The sequence below is a fragment of the Lepisosteus platostomus genome, chromosome 4 (assembly GCF_059453375.1).
Source record: "Lepisosteus platostomus isolate fLepPlt1 chromosome 4, fLepPlt1.hap1, whole genome shotgun sequence".
Classification (NCBI taxonomy): Eukaryota; Metazoa; Chordata; class Actinopteri; order Semionotiformes; family Lepisosteidae; genus Lepisosteus; species Lepisosteus platostomus.
The window spans coordinates 21,467,726-21,488,693 of NC_142614.1; the positions used below are offsets into that span (position 1 = coordinate 21,467,726).

Consider the following 20,968-nt stretch of genomic DNA (forward strand, 5'->3'; position numbering starts at 1 on the left):
TGTGAGAAGCAGAAGCCTTGAACAGTTAAGCTTTGAAATAGCAAAACACCCTTTAGGCTTATCCAACAGTATTTCACATTCTTTATCGCACACAAGCAGAATCCCATCTTTGGTACTAAAATTGAACTAACGAAGTGAGTTTATTTATTTTCAATTATAGCAAACCCAGTAAACCACATTTAGGATAGAGAAACAAATTAGACAGAATTAAATTTCAGTTTTTTAAAAGATGACCTTTTTAATTTTAAGTCTACGCTCAGCTTCATTGTTAAATTAGTACAACAGCAGTTTCTGAGAAAATGAATAACCAAGACTACAGCATCTTTTATTTGAATTTGCTCCAGTCCCCCATCTTCTTTATTAAAACAGTAATAAACCTGAACAACGTCCTTTTTTTATTGTTGTGCAAGATACAAACTTACAGCCCCCTGCAAATGAGCTTTTTAGTACCTAATTTAATTTAGAAAAACAAACATTACTTGTGCAGACTTGGGGATTCGGTAATAAATAAATTAATTAATTAAAAACATAATGACGTTTAAAAACTATAGATGATAAACTCGTACTTTATTGTGACAATGACCAAAACATCTTTTTCATTAAATCTGGTGATAAAGAAAGCATTCAAGGTGCCATAAATATCTTGTATTTGTGTGTGCAAAGTGTGTGCAATTTATTCAATGAAATTTAACATGTAATATGGATCATGGTCGCATAACTCCATAATCACCTTCAGAAAATAGAGAGCCAGAACATTGCTTAGCAACAGAAAAATCTCCCAGCAGTTGTCGACAGTTGTCGACAGGCTACACTACATGATTATAGGATCCATGTTTGAATGACCTTGTGACTCACATTTACATCTCCCCGTTTGATGTTAACTGTGTCTGGACATACAACTTAAAGACCTGGGTGACTGAGGCACATGTGCAGTTTAGAAATGTTTCATCCATCATTGAAAATTCTTTTTTCAGAATACATCATATTCTCCACAAATACACCACTCTGCTATTCCATGCATATTTTCTTTTTCTGGGGGCAGCAGAACGATTGTCATCCCCTTCTTGTATGGAAGACCAATCAATAGAGTGTGTAACCTTCCACACAGTCAAATCTATTTCATTGTCTGTCAAAATTAAGAAAACAGTATTGTAACTGTGGAGATAATGGCATGAAAGCTTTAAAAAAGTAAACATCTGATCTATATTTCTCATATCCGGGCTCCTTCTGTGTTTATATCTACTGTAAGAGAAATATATGATTTTCAGTTGAAAATTACATTGCTGATTTTTACAGAGAAGGGTAAATTGCTTTTGCTGCCTGAGCATAATGACATAGGCTGACAGAGTAATAATACAGACTGGAATAGCTGGACATAAATATAGTGAAGCAGGCTGCCTTCTCTGTGGAAGGACATATGAGTCACTACACAACTGGAGAAACCATTGTTCAATTGATATGTTATATATTTACATTAAACAGAAATGCAGCCGTGTCTCTGAAACTGAAATGAAACTGAAAATCACCTTCTGTAAAGGCAGGAAATCAAACGGTTTATAAATGTTATAATTTCTGAGGCAGGTTACACCATGCCAAACCTGTGCCCAGCAAAACATCAAGATTAGGTGAACAGGTGAACCCTGTTTTCCTGCACAGAGTGAGGATTCCTCGTACAACCATGGAGAAGAAAATATCTGAATTTTATTCTGAATTATTCTGAAAATGTCTGAATTTATTCAAGCTGACTTTAGCTTTAGCTTCCACCCTAGAAAAACTGAAAGCAAATGTAAATATAATTTAAAAACATAGCTTCCAGTTTCTCAAAGTGTGTTAGTCGACGTTGTAGGAAACTTTAAACTGTGTGGTGTTTTGTCTACATGTGTTACTGGAGAACCTTGAAAAACAAAAAAGATGAACCCGAGTTGCACCAGAGAATGGACAGAAAGCACTAGCAGACAGCTTCAGCGAGTGAAGTCAGTCGATTGTACTATGATGTGGTGTTGGCAGAATTATGTCAGACATGGAAAAAAGTGAGTCAAAAATAGCCTATTATCTCTAATCAGAACACCAAAAACTCAGAGTAAACAGCATGTTTGAATGTGCAGCACCTACATTAATTTCTGAAGATACCATTACACCATGTCCTTTATCCCAGCTCACACGACTGAGTCTGAGCCCTGATCAAGGCAGACAATCACGCAATATAAGAGTTGGGCCAGTGTATGCTACATACATCCTTAAAATGTTTTTAAACTGTAATTATATTTGAATGTTTGCCTTCGTTTTTTGTTGTTGTTTATCTCTGATAATTTCCCAATACAATTCTGTTTTTATTTTAGAGACAGGTTATTTCCAACTGACTTGCATCATGCTGTCATTTTTGTAACCGCCTGACTTCGCCATCTGTCCTCAGCACAGCACAGCTCTTGCCCTCATCAGCTCCTGCCTTTTCGGATGCTTTTCTCTCCTTCTTTGCACGTGTTTAATGAGAAATGTTGAGAAATGTTGAGTTGATCTTTATCACTAGGCTCAACCATATGGCATTTCGTGAACTGGATCATTTAATATTTCCTGTGGCATAAATGTGGCCCTTCTTAAATTTTCTAGTTTATTTTCCCTTTGTGATTACTTGCTCAGTTACTTCCCTTGCAATTCATTGTGAATTCTCATGAAAATTAAATTAATTAAAACTAGTTTTCGCATTTCTGATGATAAGTATATTAAGTTGAGTTTGATCAGACATTTTATTTCACGTTTGCAACTGTGATTAACCTCCCTCACCCTCAATTAAACACAACACTAAACTAGAGCACATGCAAGAGTGATTACACAATCAAATCAGAGCAGAAATAGCAACTAATTATATATAACATACAAGGCACATACTGTACAAATGCTATATACAGTTTTCCAAAATCCCAAGCTGCATCATCTAGGCTACACAAATAATATATAATGGGATACAACATAAATGTTTCAGAATAGACAAGAACGCCGTCTACTAACATTTAGTGAAAACTACATAGAGAAGGCACACCAGCTCAACAGCATTCACACAAAGAGATGAAATTATATGGAACTGATCAAGGTTACAGTAACAACATCCACCATAACCAGACCAAATCAAATTAAAGACATTATCCATATCCAGCTGAGGTTCAATTGATTTGTGTGGATATAATTTCGCAAACCTCAGGTGGCACGGTGCTTGTTCAAACCAAATTACAAAACATTATTTTGTTCAGCCTTTACCCAATTTTTAATTGCCAATTCTGTCTTCTTATTGGAAAGGGATATAAAGCACAAAGATGAAGGATAAATGTGATCTTTTGTGGCAAAGGACCTCCACTTCACTGTTCTCCGTTTACTCATATGGCACAACCATTAAACAGAAGAAAACATGGCAGCACTTTACTATACATTCAAAGATATAATGGAAAGTGATGCAAACAAAAAAACTTACAATGTTAAAGTAAGAACTGTAAAATGCTATGAACATGTGACCATGTACATGGTTACTAAATTAGTGTTACATGATCCTAAGTTGTTTACCAAGTTTTCCCTTGATTGGGGTGCTGGACCCTTTAGGATTTATCTCTAATAGATTCTTGTACTTCTTTATACAGGTGAAATTAATCAAAATGGGAAAAGCATTTTGTTTCACATGTAAGTACACATGCCTAGATATGGAACTCGAACCAACAATCTGCTGGTCAAAATTCCAAATGTCAAACGCCACTCTACCCTCAGTGGTGCATCCATGAAGTGATGGATAAAAAAGTGTCTCCTCTTTAAGCCTGATAAACCCAATCAAGAATTTGGGATACAGTACCAATCCCAGAAGAATGTAAATAAGGCTGGGGAAACATCTACTTGGCCTCACAAATGGTTCTTAGGAAGTCATTACTCTTTGAGTATTTTAAAGTGAACATTTCCTTGCTTGCTCATAAAAAAAAACAAAACATGCTGGGAAGCCCGAGGGCAGATGCACACTTCTCAGCATGAAATAGCAACTACAGCTCAAACCAACAAAATCTCAAGAGCTGCCGCCTTCACATACATGGCACCTCTCATATGATGATGAAGAAATAGTTCCAGCCTAGTAACACGTCATCCTAATTTAAACAGCCACTACTTCACTTTCCCACCCTTATTTCAGCACTGAGCATTCAATCCAGTGACAGGTCAGATTGGACTGACACACTTTCATGTACTATAAGCAAAGGTAAAAAACAGCCAGCTTTAAACTCCTTGCATGAAAAAAAAATCTTTACCTTATAATCCTCTGGGCTGCATACTGATGGAGGCAGCGGAACTGGGCTGACATGTTTGCTAAAGCAGCCAGGCAGTTTGTGTGAAGATACTTATCCTGCAGTAAATTAGAAAAGGGTGAAAAGTGAACAAAACAGTTACCATTAACTTTGTGTACATAACCAACCAGCTCATTTGAACATTCACAGTTCTGTAATTGTTTTTTTTCCCCAAGACACAACAACATTTACAGATGAGTCAAATGCCTTTGAATCTCTGTAATACACAACACCCAAACAAAATGGAACAATTTTCATTTTGTGTCAAGCTACTGTACAACACGCTTCCTTAAAATGAATCACATGACTTAAAGGGACAGCACTGAGCTGCTCACTAGATTCTTCAAAGGTTAAAACAGAAAAAGTGGCAAAAATGATCCAGTTTAAAGACTTATTGATTTTTTTAGTTTCCGAAGCTCACCCTTGTTCTTGTCATGTTGAACTGAATGGTCCGAATTACCACCAGGATCAGTAAACTCCCCAGGGAAATTTCAGACAGAGTACGCTCAGTGTACCAGGTAATGTTTTTCAATATCTGTGGAGGTTTAAAACACAAAAGAATAATATGATTAATGGAATCCTTTATCCTTCTGCTGTTTTCTATATTTGATACAGGTAATGTATAGGTTTTGTGGTGGGGTGGGGGGTTTGTCGCAAACCTTGATGGAGGAAGAATGATGCAAGGAGGCATCCGATGAAATGTTTCTCACAATACACCTCAGTTAGTGAGCTGGTTCTTATTTGTGCTGGCAATGAATGTGCATTCAATGAAATGTCATTTCTCATATCTTAGGGCTGCACATTAAAGGTTGTATGTAAATGAAATAAAAAAATACTGACAAAAAGAACAATTGTTTCCTTTAACACTTTGCATGATCCGATACTACTGGGAAATCATTCAATACCTTTTGCTGTGAATATTAAAACATCAAAACCAAGGTGGTTGTGAAGTTAAACAATCATTTGAAGTCCTGTGGCATTCTGAATGTGCTCATTTGGTCCTGTGAATTATGTTATTTCATAAGGTTCTGGTTATCTTATCAGGTCACATTCTGCCCTAAAACAACAACAAAAGCAGCAACCTACTATAGATGTTGAGTCCCTTACTTTCTTTAAGAGAGATAGTGGGGTGAGAAGTATCCACCTCCTGAAATTGTTTCACATTTTATTGCAGTACTTGTAATTAATTTCAGCAGGCCAATGACCTGAAGCACAAGGCCAAAGCCACACTGAAAGCCACTTTTGTCACTGGTCTGAGGAGAGTGAATGTCCTTGAATGGGCCAGTCAAAGATGTAAAAGCCCAGTCAAATTTAAGATGTAGCTTGACAATTGCAATCCATCAATTATCCTACACAAATCTGTCAGAACAGGAGCAGTACTGCCAGGGAGAATGGCCAAAATTATACTATCCCTGTGTTCAAAGCTGGCAGACACCAATCCAGAAATACTGACAGCAGCAATTGCTGCCAAAGGTGCTTCCACAAAATACTGACTGACAAGGGGCAGAATACCTATTAAAACAGTAAATGTAACTTTGTACAGTATATCTTCTTTGCAGGTTTTGCTGACATTCAACCACCTTTGTCTTTAAATAAATAGTGCTACGTTTGATCATTACAGTACTGAATAATGTTCCTTTTAATAAAATCAATACACGTAATTCATCACAATGTGATATTATTGGGCGGAGCGGTGGCTCTGTGGCCTCTGCGCCTGTGGCTAGAAGGGTACCGGTTCAAATCCCGCAGCCAGCAGAGGAATCCTACTCCGTTGGGCTACTAAGCAAGGCCCTTAACACCAACTGCTCCAGGGGCGCTGTACAATGGCAGACCCTGCGCTCTGATCCCAGGCTCTATCAGTACAGCCGTATTGTGCGAGTGCCTGTGGTCAGGGAATTCAGGATTCACATTCCATCTAGGACTATAAAAAGCAGCTTTATTACACAAAAACGCCAGTTATGATGGTTATGCAGCTTATGGAGGGTGGAAATTGAAATACTGTGGGGACATACATTGTCTCACACAACGATCTTCATAGAGCACTCTTTTCAGTGTCTTTTCAGATCTCCCCCTGTATATTTCCTGAGGTTCTCATAGGCTGTTTTTGGCTGTACATCTAGTTAAAATAGCAAGCAGTAAAAAAAATAATCCAGGAAACCTCAATTCACAAAACTCCCATTAATAGGAAAACAGACGGTACCAGCAGATCCTTAAAAGAGAGAAATGAAGGAGAATTCAAATGAGTGAAATCCAGATACCATTTGCAAATGGCTAAATTCTTACAAGGAGCACTTCACAATTAATTTTCAGACAAACAACAGAGACTACACCAAACCCAAAACAGGTGAGTTTTGGCAGCTAGAATAAAAAGTAATACCAAACTGAAAGAGAGCTTTACTGTGTTAGCTCAGATCTGGCTAACACAAGGGCATTTTCCCTTGTTTAAACAGGCCTGTCTATATCACGACTAACATGTAGACAGGGTTCATGGTAAATTAACAGAATCCATGTTTTTTTTTTTTACTGACAGATTGCTGTCTTATAGTGCCTCTGTTTTAACAGTGTTCCTGAATGTCTTGTGTTTGCATTTTGATTCCTTTTATTTTGGTAGCTAAATGCTACAAGGTAGGCTTAGTTAACTAGTTTACTACATGTAGCAGACCAGCATATCACAATGACTGGATCTCACTAAAAACACTGTTTCTGACCACTGAGAGGTGGCTTTAATTTGTGAAACTTCCATCTGGTTTAAGATGGAAAAATGCTAAATCTCATGAAAGCAGAAATTGTCTTAAAGCTCAATAAGAACTGAAACAATTCATACTACATGGATAAGAAAGCTTTACTTTCTTGCGGAGCTTTATTGCATAAACAATAATAATAATCATGCTGCATCTTAAAGTCTATTTCAAAATACAGTTTTAAATTTAATTAGAAACAACAACAGATTTGCTGTTGAACTGGTATCAACATTTGAAGAGAAACAACCCCACTTTCTGAAACAGAATAATCGCCTTTATTCTGAATGTGCTCATTTGGTATAAAAGAGATAACCTCCTCATCCCTGTCTATGCATTAACCACAACAAGAAATACGTGTGTGCCCGAGTAGGGTCAGGTCACAGCTATCTATTCTGTAGGAGTGATACCTGACCATGAAAATAATAAAGATGACTTGATTTAGTATGTATTTGACAAGATACTAAACATGATGAGAGCACAACCATGAACTATTGACTGCATTTTATGACTATAAAATATAGTCAGATCAAGGCTGAATGTACTGTACACGCAGGGTTCAGGACAGCTCTTCTAATATACATATGTGCAGCCTATTGTTCACTTCTGTGCAAGTTTTAGAACCATTTTGTTTCTTATGACTTAAGAACGACAGATTTTTAGTGGCTCTAAAGTAGAATGTCACTTGGTATTTCTTTGATTGAATTTGGATTATCACTTATGCCTCCTGCTGTTTCAGATTCACGGTCTTGTGCATTGATATCTCAGCCTATCTACAGTACATTGTACAATACAAAATACACCTTCAAAGCCTCTTCAATTAACAAGATATATACTGATTTATCAATGCAAAACCTCACTGTTGCTTTGGCTGAGATTCACTGTAAGAGAATCCCAACCTCTCACCTTAAATTTCGACAATGCAAAATAAACAAAACCTGGCAAAGAGAAAGGACCAGGAAACTAAACATTGCCAACTGGCAAGAGTTTTGAAAGTTTCCAGGAGAGCTTTGATTTACTCTGCTTTGCTTTCTACTTGTTAGTATCTAAAAGCAGAACGTTAAACATTTTATTTTTACTTACATATATATATATTTTGACACCAGTATGTCCTTTAATATTTCAGAGTTTTGAGAAACTACAGTGGTGTGAAAAAGTGATAACACAAGATAACACAAGTAAACACAAAATGCAGTTTTTAAATGAAGGTTTTTATTATTAAGGGGAAAAAAAATCCAAACCTACATGGCCCTGTGTGAAAAAGTGATTGCCCCCTAAACCTAATAACTGGTTGGGCCACCCTTAGCAGCAACAACTGCAATCAAGCGTTTGCGATAACTGGCAATGAGTCTTTTACAGCGCTGTGGAGGAATTTTGGCCCACTCATCTTTGCAGAATTGTTGTAATTCAGCCACATTGGAGGGTTTTCGAGCCTTAACTGCTTTTTTAAGGTCATGAAACAACATCTCAATCGGATTCTGGTCAGGACTTTGACTAGGCTGCTCCAAAATCTTCATTTTGTTTTTCTTAAGCCATTCATAGGTGGACTTGCTGGTGTGTTTTGGATGATTGTCCTGCTGCAGAACCCAAGTGCGCTTCAGCTTGAGGTCACGAACAGATGGCCGGATATTCTCCTTCAGGATTTTTTGGTAGACAGCAGAATTCATGGTTCCATTTACCACAGCAAGTCTTCCAGGTCCTGAAGCAGCAAAACAGCCCCAGAGCATCACCCTACCACCACCATATTTTACTATTGGTATGATGTTCCTTTTCTGAAATGCTGTGTTACTTTTATGCCAGATGTAATGGGACACACACCTTCCAAAAAGTTCAACTTTTGTCTCGTCAGTCCACAGAGTATCTTCCCAAAAGTCTTGGGGATCATCAAGATGTTTTCTGGCAAAACTGAGACGAGCCTTTATGTTATTTTTGCTCAGCAGTGGTTTTCGTCTTGGAACTCTGCCATGCAGGCCATTTTTGCCCAGTCTCTTTCTTATGGTGGAGTCCTGAACACTGACCTTAACTGAGGCAAGTGAAGCCTGCAGTTCTTTGAATGTTGTTGTGGGTTTTTTTGTGACCTCTTGGATGAGTCGTCGCTGCGCTCTTGGGGTGATTTTGGTCGGCCGGCCACTCCTGGGAAGGTTCACCACTGTTCCATGTTTTCGCCATTTGTGGATAATGGCTCTCACTGTGGTTCGCTGGAGTCCCAAAGCTTTAGAAATGGCTTTATAACCCTTTCCAGACTGATAAATCTCAATTACTCTGTTTCTCATTTGGTCCTGAATTTGTTTGGATCGCAGCATGATGTCTAGCTTTTCAGGATCTTTTGGTCTACTTCACTTTGTCAGGCAGGTCCTATTTAAGTGAGTTCTTGATTGAGAACAGGTGTGGCAGTAATCAGGCCTGGGTGTGGCTAGAGAAATTGAACTCAGCTTTCCAAAGATGTGATAAACCACAGTTGATTTATGTTTTAACAGGGGGGGGGCAATCACTTTTTCACACAGGGCCATGTAGGTTTGGATTTTTTTTCCCTTAATAATAAAAACCTTCAATTAAAAACTGCATTTTGTGTTTACTTGTGTTGTCTTTGTCTAATATTTCAATTTGTTTGATGATCTGAAACATGACAAACATGCAAAAAAATAAGAAATAAGGAAGGGGGCAAACACTTTTTCACACCACTGTAAGTTTATAATTATTCTTTAGAAGCTGAGCATGTTCTTATTTGCACAATGTCTATGCAGTTTTTTTACTAAGGAGTTTACTTGGATTCTGATTATAATTTGAGGGAATTATCAAATACCATTCAAACAAGCCCTGCGTAAGGATTTATCATCCATTGTAGATAATCATATAATAAACATGCTGCCTCAATAGCGAATCCCTTATTGAGACTTTAAGACAAGATATGTTCAATTTCACTCAAGGAAGGCATTCAAATTAACCATCTGTAAAACAATAAAGTAATTTCTGCAGAAAAGAAACCGCAGATTTTGGTTTCTCCAAATGGTCACAAGCAAAGAAGCCCCTAGTAGAGCCTTTTACCCCAATTTCAAAATTGAAATGCAATGATTGAGACGCATTTAAAAAATGTTTGTATGCATTGAAGCTTATTAACACTATTTAAGGTAGCTGTGATGTGACTGAGGGACCTCAAGCTTGTAGTCAGTGTTTTTGCTGTTCACTTCAGTCTCTTGTATGAATATTCGAGTGTGAATTATTCACAATATTATTTATTATTTCACAATAGTCTTATAGGACATGTACAGTCTTGCAGTGCTGTAACATTTAACCTGTGTTTATTTCAGTTATTGTCCTTATACTGAAAATAAGGTAATCATACCTCTACCCAGAACTCATTCCCTTTTCTGACATTCCCAAGCTCTCCTTTCTGGATTGCTAAGGGAGAGAAACAACTGACAATATGATGGTACTAGGTGGCCATTGCAACACTTTTTTACATAAAAACCTTTTAAGGGTTGAAATGTACAGTACCTTCCAAGTTGCATATTTTAAGTGCAATCATTTTTCTGTATACAGTTACGATCAGTTTAATCTTCATTTAAAGCAATATATTTTAGACATGCCTGCATTATTTGATATTGGATACATGTTACTCCTTAAATATATTTTAATATTTATCTAAAGAGACCGCAATATTCTGTCTGTGGTAGTACCCTGTGACATGTATTTGCAGATGTAATGCTCCTGAGTGAACAGAATGCCTTTAAAGTGATGTGATCTGAGATGCAGGGTCTGTTTTACTTAGACACTGCTCTGTTATTTTTCTGCATCTGTAGTTTTGCCCATAATACACAAAAACAAAAGCTCAAGTGAAGTGAAGAATGAACTGAGATATCCCCAAAGCTCTTGTCACTGAACAAATGCATTGTTTTCTTTTTTCCAGTCAGAGAGTTAAACTGCTAGGAGACAGTGACTTTTGTACAAAGTCTTCTATTACAAGGGTTTATGCTCTCCGCCAGTAACACACTTCACAAACATAGAAGCCAAGTTTGAGCTCTGTGGCTCAATAATTAATATAAGCTGCTTTGGTTAGCTGCCTTATAATACCATTTAGGCAATGGTGTGTTGTGCTGGTGCCTAGCAACCATTTTGCAACATATCACATCAAGAGCAAGAATTAAAATAAAAATGACCTCGTCAGATCCTTTCTAAATTAAATAGAATTTAAATATAATATAATTTAAACAAGGAATGTGGCATTTTTAAATTAGAAAGTGTGTATGACTTAGAAAAAAATGTTTTTTTTTTATTTAAGTAATAATAGTTTGCATTAACTCAGCAGTTAATCATTCTGATGTCCACCATCAGTATGTGCTATAAGAGTACAGTACATGCTCTGCATGCTCTCAACCATTTACCTCTCAGAATAATAGGGGCTCATCTATCTGATTTCTCTGCAGTGAACAACGATGACAGTATTCATATTAGGATAAACCTAACCATCTGCTCTCTTCACTATCCTCTGTCAGACTACACAGGAAGCTCTCCATTGATCCCATCTGAGACAACGGAGCTAGAACCCTACAAACAAACCTGTTCCCTTCTTACCAATACTTCAGAGAAGATGATGATCTGTAAGGGGATGAGAAACAAGGAAATTATGTCCTTGCAGGCACTGACATCACTCACAGATTTTTGCAAAGCGAAGTATATCCACATGCCAAGCAGCAAATCAAGGGGAAAAAATTAGAACTCAGAAAAGGTATAACCTTACTTAATATTTGAATAGAACAGAACAATACATGTACTGCACACACAGTCAACCTATCCCTTAGGTACCTCAGATTCTTTGGGCTGACAGACCTTCTTTTGGCTTTCAATGGAAGATACCATACTGTACATATCTCAAACGTTTTGATAAGAAGTCATAATATATTAAATTATATTAAATTAAGATGGTGAAATTCATAGGCCAGTGTTGGGTCCAAGATCTTCTCTGGTAAATGGGAAACTAGTTCCTCACAGCACAAGCTCTGCTCTTTTACTGAAGTCAATACATTCTGTAGGACATTCTGACACAGCCTCCAGGCACTTAATGTCACAAAACAAATGACAGACAAAACATGTTCCATTAAGGTATTGAGGAAAACACCCCCACCCAACTGAATGCTTTTCACAGGATATACAGAGTTACAACAGTGTTCTCAGTGTTCAGTTATTTGATTTCACCAGCTGTTTTGGACATGTGGCTCATCTATATTGCATGCAATAAAAACAAAACTAATTTCTGTTAAAACTGAACTAACGCATATTTCCAGGACTGCCAGTACTCTAGGTCACTCTAGATTGCATGTGATAATGCCTGCAATATTTTGCTACAGGCACTTGGGGTATTTTTCACTTAAAATTGTAGTCAGTGGTTTTGCTGTCCTCTACAGTAAGTGTCAGTGAACAAGTCAGTGTCAGTGTAAAGGAACAAGTTACTGATTCTGGCATTTTGAATAGGGCATTATATGCATTTTTTTATTAGGAAATCTGATTTCTGAGTTTATACTGATTGACATAATTATTTGGCTAACTTGCGTGGGAAATAAAATGAAAATCAGAGTTATCATTAATTTTCAGGAACTAGTCTGCATTAATTATGGGAAGCTGAAAACCAGTGAAAATATCAAATGTATTCTACAGTTGTTTTTCTTAATAAAATCCATTGGCTTATTTTAATTAGCAGGCCTGAGAGTTTTTTTAATAAATTTTACTAAACTCATCCATTATTACTGCACATCCATTACTATCTGTACCATGGATATGTACACTATGACCTCTGCTGCATTTTTTAAAATTCTACAAATAGAAATATCCGAGTGTATAACTTCACCTTGTTTTATTTAAAATACCAATACAGTTCTCAAAACACAACTAAATGTTGATTAAACATTGGAGAATTTTTTTAATGGGGAAGATGGCTCTTTTTTTTTATACCTTACATTTGTTATTTAGTATACAGAACTTCACTCTAGGCGGTAGTAGTTCAGGTGGGTAGCTGCTTCAGCATGCGTAGGCTGCAAAGGAACAAGTAATAGGTTTATTCCATGCTGAAAAAAAGAAGAAAGAGAACACAACGTTTCGGCCGTGGAGCACACCTGAAGAAGGCTCCACGGCTGAAACGTTGTGTTCTTTCTTCTTTTTTTCAGCATGGAATAAACCTATTACTTGTTCCTTCACTCTAGATAGTTGTTTGCAAACAAATAACAATATTATTGAAATGGGCATTCACAGGTGATTGTGGGTGGATCTAACTTATTTGTAAGTACACATTCCCCACAGGACTGCATTGACAATGTTAATATAATAGGCATTCAGCAGCTGCTACTGACATTTATTTGTTTATTTATCACTGTGGCCCAGCTGAGCTATGCTCAAGGGACAAATCAGCATGATCACAGTACCTTACTGAATTATGCTGCGTGGAAATTCCTCTTATATAGTCCCAAACAAAGGTTAAGTGACCTGCAATGATCAAGTGTTTTTCTTCATAATTCATATAATGATGTCAACACCTTATTTTCACACCATTATTGAATTATGCAATTTGCTGTTAAAGCTGTTGTAGCTATATCACATTTGCTACAATAATGCTATTTTATTAAAAAACAGGGCCTAAAAAGGAAACCTTTGTATGCATAACCATGGTTCATGAACTAGAAAATCATATTACTGTATAATTTTTGCCCATTTCTAATGCATTAGTTTCAGCTTCAACATTCTACGTTATTTCCAGAATCATAATGAGAATTACAGAAATACTACTATCACAAAAAGAAACAAGTTGCACAGAATTTAGAGACTGGTCAGGGGAGCAGAGGAAGACAGTCTATGGAATTCTATTGTAATTCTCCTGTTCTGGTCTTCTGGCCTTTGACTGGAAACTCTGAGTTTCACCTGGTACGACAGGTGACAACGGTGGGATAGGGGAAATGTTTTTGTTTTATTCTACTCACTTCCTGGGGAGGAATCAACAATAGAAGGCAAATTAATCTGTTCTGCTTCATTACAGGTATACTGGAAGGAAACACAGGAAGTTTTCCACAGGGAAGACCAATTGTCTTCTAAAAACAGACGCCTCTTAAACCAAACTTCAAAACGTCTCAATCAAGGTATAGTCTTTAATATATGTACCAACTTTTTGGAAAGATTTTTGTTGGAAAAAGCAAGGTAGACACACATTAAATAAAGCAAACAAGCATGTCTGGGAAAAGTATTGTCAATTCTAAGAATCACACAGCATTATGTATTATTGAAAGGTATTGGAATAGAACCCACTTCTACCCAACAACATATTGAGGCTGAGGGGAAGAGAAAAAAGTCAACTGCACTGCTCTTTTACCTCTGAAAATGTGCATCATAGAGGCAAAACAGCAGAAGGCAGAGAATACAATCATATTTCCAGTCCTTCCAACTTACTTCAGCATTACATAAACCAGAATGAATTAGCTACTGCAACCCTAAACTGAGAATGGAAAATAAACATTCTTTCACAGCTCACAAGCTGTTTTGAATCTCCTACAAGACACTGGCAGAATGGATTGCGCCTTGAAAGCTGCTTTTGCGGTGAATGGACGTGGAAAACATGTGAAACGTCTGGTCTGTCGCCAGACACTTACACAACAGACAATGAAAAGGGCCTTAGACTTTATGGTCTGAGTGTCAGCAGCTATAAATGCAGTAATAAATAAAATTGTGGATGCTGTAATGGCATGGAACTGAAGTTCCCAACCCCACTTCACGATAACAGAACTATCACTTTTAATACACAGCTACTGTAAATGACCTGTTGCATGTCACCTTTCAATTGCTGTGCTTAAGCTTTTGACATCAGTTGCATATGGAGGCACTACCCTAAGCATGGAAAAAATCCTTTTGAATTGTATTTGTGTCTGTTCAGCTAGAATAGAACAGTGTTTGGGGAATTGTAAACTCAGATTTAGGCCACACAAAGCTGTGTCTAATATATGAAGTTCACAGCTGTGTGACAGATACTGGCACTGGGGCTCACAATTAGCACTCACTGGGTAGAATTATGAGTTTACTACTTTAACAACTTTAGCTCATTCAAAATGAATAAGCCAAGTTCTTCTTTTTCATCCAAATGGAAATCATTTTAATAATACAACACCTCAGGTTTACAAATGGGAAGAAACTAATCATAATTTTCACATTTTCTTTGAAATTATTTAGCTTCAATTAATAACTCGTAGATAGCAGCCCAGATCGAGAATTGAAACCAGGGCCCCAGAACTGGAAGGCAGCAATGCTAACCACTGAAAAACTGAAATAACTCTCCCCAACTGGCAAACTTCATACTAGCAGTCAGTTTGAGTAGGCAGTGACCACAGTGACCACAGCATGTGGGTTACAAAGGGACAAGATAGGTTAATTTCACAGTGAAGAGCAGAAAGAAAGAATAAACAACAGTTAATCAGTAGAGCCCTCTTCAAGTGTGAAGGCTGTACAGTCCTTAAGTGTGAAACTGAGAGTGAGGACTATGGAACCTTCTTCAGGTGTGAAGCCACAATCTTTTTTCTTCTTCTTTCAATATTTCAACATGGAATTACTTGTTCTTATACTTGTTCTTACTGTACTAGCATGCCTGTGCATCGATTTTAAAACAGACGTTGTTTTGAACTAAGTGTCACTTTCGATAGAATCTTGAGTTAAAAAGACATACTTAAAAAATGCAGCCTTAAAGAATATATATATTCTTGCAGAAATATTTTTTAAATTAAAAATTTCACATAAGCCAGAGGATATGCAATGCATAATAACCAGCACAACAGCTTGGTAAGCTGTTCTCACTTGGCCCAGTACAGGACAATGCAGACTTGTTGAATCTGTTTCACTGTATTTTCTGATTCTTTTACTGTTAGGTTTCAACTGCTTCATTTTATGTTGAGTATATCACTTTTCTCCGCAGTGTGCTTTCTGTGTTTACTAAAAATGAATGATTCCAGGTCAAACCATAAATGCTTGCTGCTGTTTTTCCAGAGTTGTAAATGGAGGACGCTTCTTGTTGCTAGGTTACCTCATTCAATCTGCACTGAAGCACACCTTCAAACTCAGATGACATGCACAAGAAGGAAAAAGCAAGTTATTTTGTATGCACAGGGCAGTACATCAAGCACTAAAAAAAGTTGCCACAATTTCACTTCACAATCTTTCTCACACAGAATGTACTTTGAAACATAAGAATAAGGGTCGCAGATTTTGAGAGAAAAAAGTCAAGATTCTGTTCAGTATACAGAACGAGTTGCCTGCAAGTACTGCCTGGGGCTGTGTGGCAGTCCACCTTTGAGCAGTATACCACAGTTTAGGAAAGCACACCCTGAAGGTAATGGCTGAGGATAGCTTGCATTCACACAATGTATTGTTAGTCAAATCTAATAAGAAGCCTATTGTTCGAGGTAATTTGCAAAAAAAAAAGTAGAAAAAGATTGTACAAAGGATGGCAAACGTACAACCAGCAAATCATACAGACATGTATAGGGCTTTTATTGACTTCTAATGTCACTACAATTTCAAAAACCTAAGTACACAGCTGAATCAGGGAAAATTAATGAAAACTAGCAAAACTGTAATTTATTTAACTGTAAGGTATTTTGCAATTTCTCTTCTTTGACTTTGTATATATAATCTAATATAAGTGATAGGCAGTTTAAGCATGCTGTTTTGAACATTATGTGTATTATTTCATTAGAGGAGAACCACACCACCTTCACAACCCCTTTCTCAGTGGTTTTATAGAGGTCTGGTCCTTAAATTCGGAAAACTAAAGTGTGCTTTTAAGGTTTCAAAGTCTGCTTTAAGAGAGCTGTATGATCTGAAGCTATACCAAAATTGCGCTGGTGCATAAAAGACTGTTAAATGCATGTTTTGTACTCTGTATTTAAGCCAAAATTGTGCATATTTTCCAAACATTATACCTCAAAACAGCTTTTTATAATATAAAAAGTCTCCATACATCTAGTAAACTAAACTCTCCTCAGATCCAACAGAGTGGTGGAGGTCAGTAGGTTCTAAAAATATGGTAAAGAAAATTTATGATCTTAAATTAATAATTTTGGTTAAAAAAATGAAAATGAACTTTTTCAACAAAAAGCTTATACTGTAAATGCCTTTTACATGTATTGGTATACTGTATTTTTTTCTATAATTTAAATATGAGCAGAAAAGGTAAACGAGAAGAATCCATTCAAACCATCTAACTCATTTGGTTACTAAAAGCTGATTGACCCAGACTGCTTGGAACTATTTTAACTACTGTTTCAAACACATTCAGACAAAACACTTCATACTGAACAAGTAATGTTAATTTTTTGGGGGTACAAACAAAATTCTAGCATCTGCACATTTCACAATGAACTAGACTGCCATTTTTCCTGGTTTGTTTAGGAGATTATTAGCGTCCTCCTGAGACTAACACATGTCACATTGATCTATTAGAAGTGTATGTTCACATCTGTGCAAGCAGGTTATGTAGTGACAGAGAAATTAAACAAGTCAGCACTGTAAAGAATAAAAATTAAGAGACAGATAACTTTAAGATAACCACAAACACAATATCAAAAATGTTTCCACTTTTCTGCTCAGTTCCTGACAAATTCTAGCCTCAAAGTTGGGAAAAATCAATAGTGAGAAAGCTTCCTCTCAAAGTGCATACATACTCACCACTTCATGGATGGATCGGTTGAAGGCATCATCTTCTGTCAGTATGAGCAAAATGATTAGAGCCATGTAGACATGGTGAGAATTTCTCACCTCTACATGGTACAGAATCTCCAGAATGGGCATCACCTGCATGAAAGAGAGAAGACTGCAGTCAAAATCCAATGTCAACAGCACACACATCCTGTGTGTACAGGATGTCAGTACTAAAAGACAACTCTATGTTGAACTATTATTCCCTTCTGGTGTGACCTGAAATGGTTTTCTTTTAAACGCAAGTTTAAAGAGTTTGGCCAACCAGATCTTATAAATAATTCTTGCACCTATTTATAATTATTTTCATCCCGATCGATCCCATAGTCTTTAACATATGATGGGGGGGCTTACTTTAACTACAGTCCAGTGCCCACCTGGGCAACGTGAAGCAGACATTTATACACCTGCAGCCCGAGAAATCTAGCAGGTCAGGTGAAAAACTGAGAAATTCCAACTAAACGGCAACTTCAGAAATGCCAGAATATACTAGCCCAGGGATTTACCCTTTGGGATGAGATCCTTCGATAAATAAGCAAATGAGTCAGTTGGGCCAAATTGCCTCCACTTGTCTGTAACAGCCCTTATGGCAAAAGGTTTGTGAAGTTTACATTACCTTCACGTGCATGTCATGACTCTACTTGACCAAAACTGTTGAAATATTGTTTAATTAATTTTGTTCTTACACAATACATATTTTTTTACTAAATATAAATGTGTACCCTCTTGCATTGCAGCTTGAAATTGAAAGAAGACAGAGTATAGGCTTCAGCTACATGGCTTGATAGCTTGTTCTATATTCTCACAACCACTTCGGTAAATAAGTTCCTTCTGTTTTAAGTCTTAAACACACCTGAACATGTTTCTACTTGTGTTATCTGGTTTATGTTTCACTGCTCATTCTAAAGATGTCCACTGGGTTGACTTTGTTAATGCCTCTTAGGGTTCTGAATAAGTGTATTGGGTCTCCTCTTAGTCTTTATTCAATTGAAGATTAAAGTGTTCAGTTCTTTCAGTCTGTGTAGGACATTCCTTTAACTCCCAGAATGTGTCTGATTGCTCTTCTCTGAAGTGATTCTGGAGCAGAAATATTTTTTCCTTAATGTGTTGACTAAAATAGGTCACCATGCATTATTGTGAAATGAAGCATTTCAAAATTTGAAAGGCCTGGTTTTCACTGCGGGCACACTGTTGGTGAAATTGCCCGATGTGAGATAAAATCACAATGAAGATGTATAATTGGCCCACCATTAAAACAGGGACGCAAGATACCCCTAACTGAAATGTCATAAACTATTTTGTGCACCAGTCCATTATTCTCAAGTACTTGCAGAATGAGTAACATTCCTTAGCATTACCGTGCTAATATAGTTAAGCCATGAAAATAAATGCTTTCTTGTTTCCATATGTAGCACTCTAAATTATTTGGATGACGATATACAAATATGTACATGTATGATCTTTTCTGCTTAAAATAGAAGGCTTTTAGAGGTTCTTACGTCCGTCTCTGGTTTATTCAATACAAACGCACAGAACGTCCAGGAGCCAATGGAACTGATCTCAACCACAGGTGGGTCTTATAAGATATCACTGCGGAAGCTGCAGACGCTGAGCTTAATACACTTAAAACCTGATAAGATCACATCTGCCAACGCAAAATTCCAGATGAAGTGCCAACTGTCTGAAATTTACCATTATGTCAGAGATAAACAATGAATGCCAAAGACAAAGCGGATGACTAAGATGACCCTGAATAAACTTGCACCTTCATATAGCTTGCAGACAGTAAGGACAGCAGTGCCCCAAATGCGCCGTGAAACAGGAGAAAGTGCAGCTGTGACTTTGAGATGTACAGGGCCCTGCACAGCACAATGCAACAGTTGATTTTAAGCTACTGCTTCAAAACAGCTTAAACTTTAATAAAGAGCTTTAGGTTTTAAAGGGCTTTCAGTGCATACATTACTGTTTAAAAGATGAAGACCTACTGTACCCTTTTCATTTTCTAACATCTATTATAATAAAAACATTTTGGTGTCAGGTTTAGTTTTTTAAAGGATCCTATAACATCAAGTGATCTGAAAACTCCTATTTACTTCTTATTTAGACAACTGTTCATGAGAGAAAAAGACAGGACTAAATATATAATAAGCAGATTTAAATAAGACTCTGAATTTTAGGTCCTGAATGCAAAAGTTTGGTTCAGTCAAAACAAGGGCGAAACAAATAGTGATAATGCGAGGCCTGAAATATATTATAGTCAAAACCAAACTCACTGAACTTTTCTTGTTTTGTGACACAGTGTGTATGTATATTTTATTTTGAGTGTTAATGCCCTTTCTCTCCCAAGACACTTACCAGGCAAGGTTTGTTAAAGTCCTTTAAACATATCCTTTATGAGAGGTGATGAGATAACAGTGTACTTACAAGGTTCTCCATGTCTGTGCGCGACAGCATGTAGTTTCGCACATTGGTGTTCTGATGAAGCAGTGTGTAAAGGAGGAGTGTGGCCTGGTCTGATCTCTGCCCGTCACAGAGTGCTGTGTAGAGGCTGTTAAAGTTGATCTGGAAAGCATGGGGATGTGAAGAGGGGACAGAAGATGTATCTGAAATGCAGAAAAATGTCAATGTACAACTGGCAATGAATAAAAGCTGACCTTATATGCATTGTACTCAAATTTAATTGGAACCCTCGTCTCACTTTGCGTTGATTCTGTTTGAATTATGCAGATTTATTTTAAAGCTAACTCCAATTATTATTTAAAAAAAGAATATAAGGAAACAAAATGCATACACACTGCAAAATTGACATCTTATTTAATCAAGGGAAGCACAGCGAGTGCAAATGTGAGCCAGTCATCACACATAAACAAATGGAACTTCTGCCTTGGCTATCTGATCCTTATTATTTCAGAAGAGAAATGTTTTGTTTTTAAATGCACTCAAAAAATACTGAATACAGTGGATACTATACATTTTCTCTTCAGGTTATAAGAACCGAGCTTTGACTACAGAGAAAAATTGCTTATTTACTGCACAGGGCTGCAAGGTGCCCCAGGGGAGTGCATGCACTCAGTCCCTTTGCACTGTCAGGAAGTCCTTAGACATGCATCTTTTTCGATAATCTTTCTTTCATCCTATGTCACACAGACTTATGGGAAAATTACTACAAAACAGACTTGGATCAAGGTTTATATCCAGCAC

General features: G+C 37.0%; 1 protein-coding gene across 3 annotated transcripts in view; it reads right to left on the reverse strand.

Moving 5' to 3' along the window:
- Positions 1-20,968, reverse strand: part of dym (dymeclin) — a 149,069-nt gene that overhangs the window by 68,464 nt on the left and 59,637 nt on the right. For all 3 annotated transcript variants that reach the window (XM_088629003.1, XM_088629001.1, XM_088629004.1), the window contains 4 exons: positions 20,192-20,370; positions 17,738-17,863; positions 4,732-4,845; positions 4,275-4,369 (listed from right to left, as the gene is read on the reverse strand). In XM_088629003.1, coding sequence (XP_088485129.1) covers positions 4,275-4,369; positions 4,732-4,845; positions 17,738-17,863; positions 20,192-20,370 — 514 coding nt within the window. The remainder of the gene's footprint in view (positions 1-4,274; positions 4,370-4,731; positions 4,846-17,737; positions 17,864-20,191; positions 20,371-20,968) is intronic.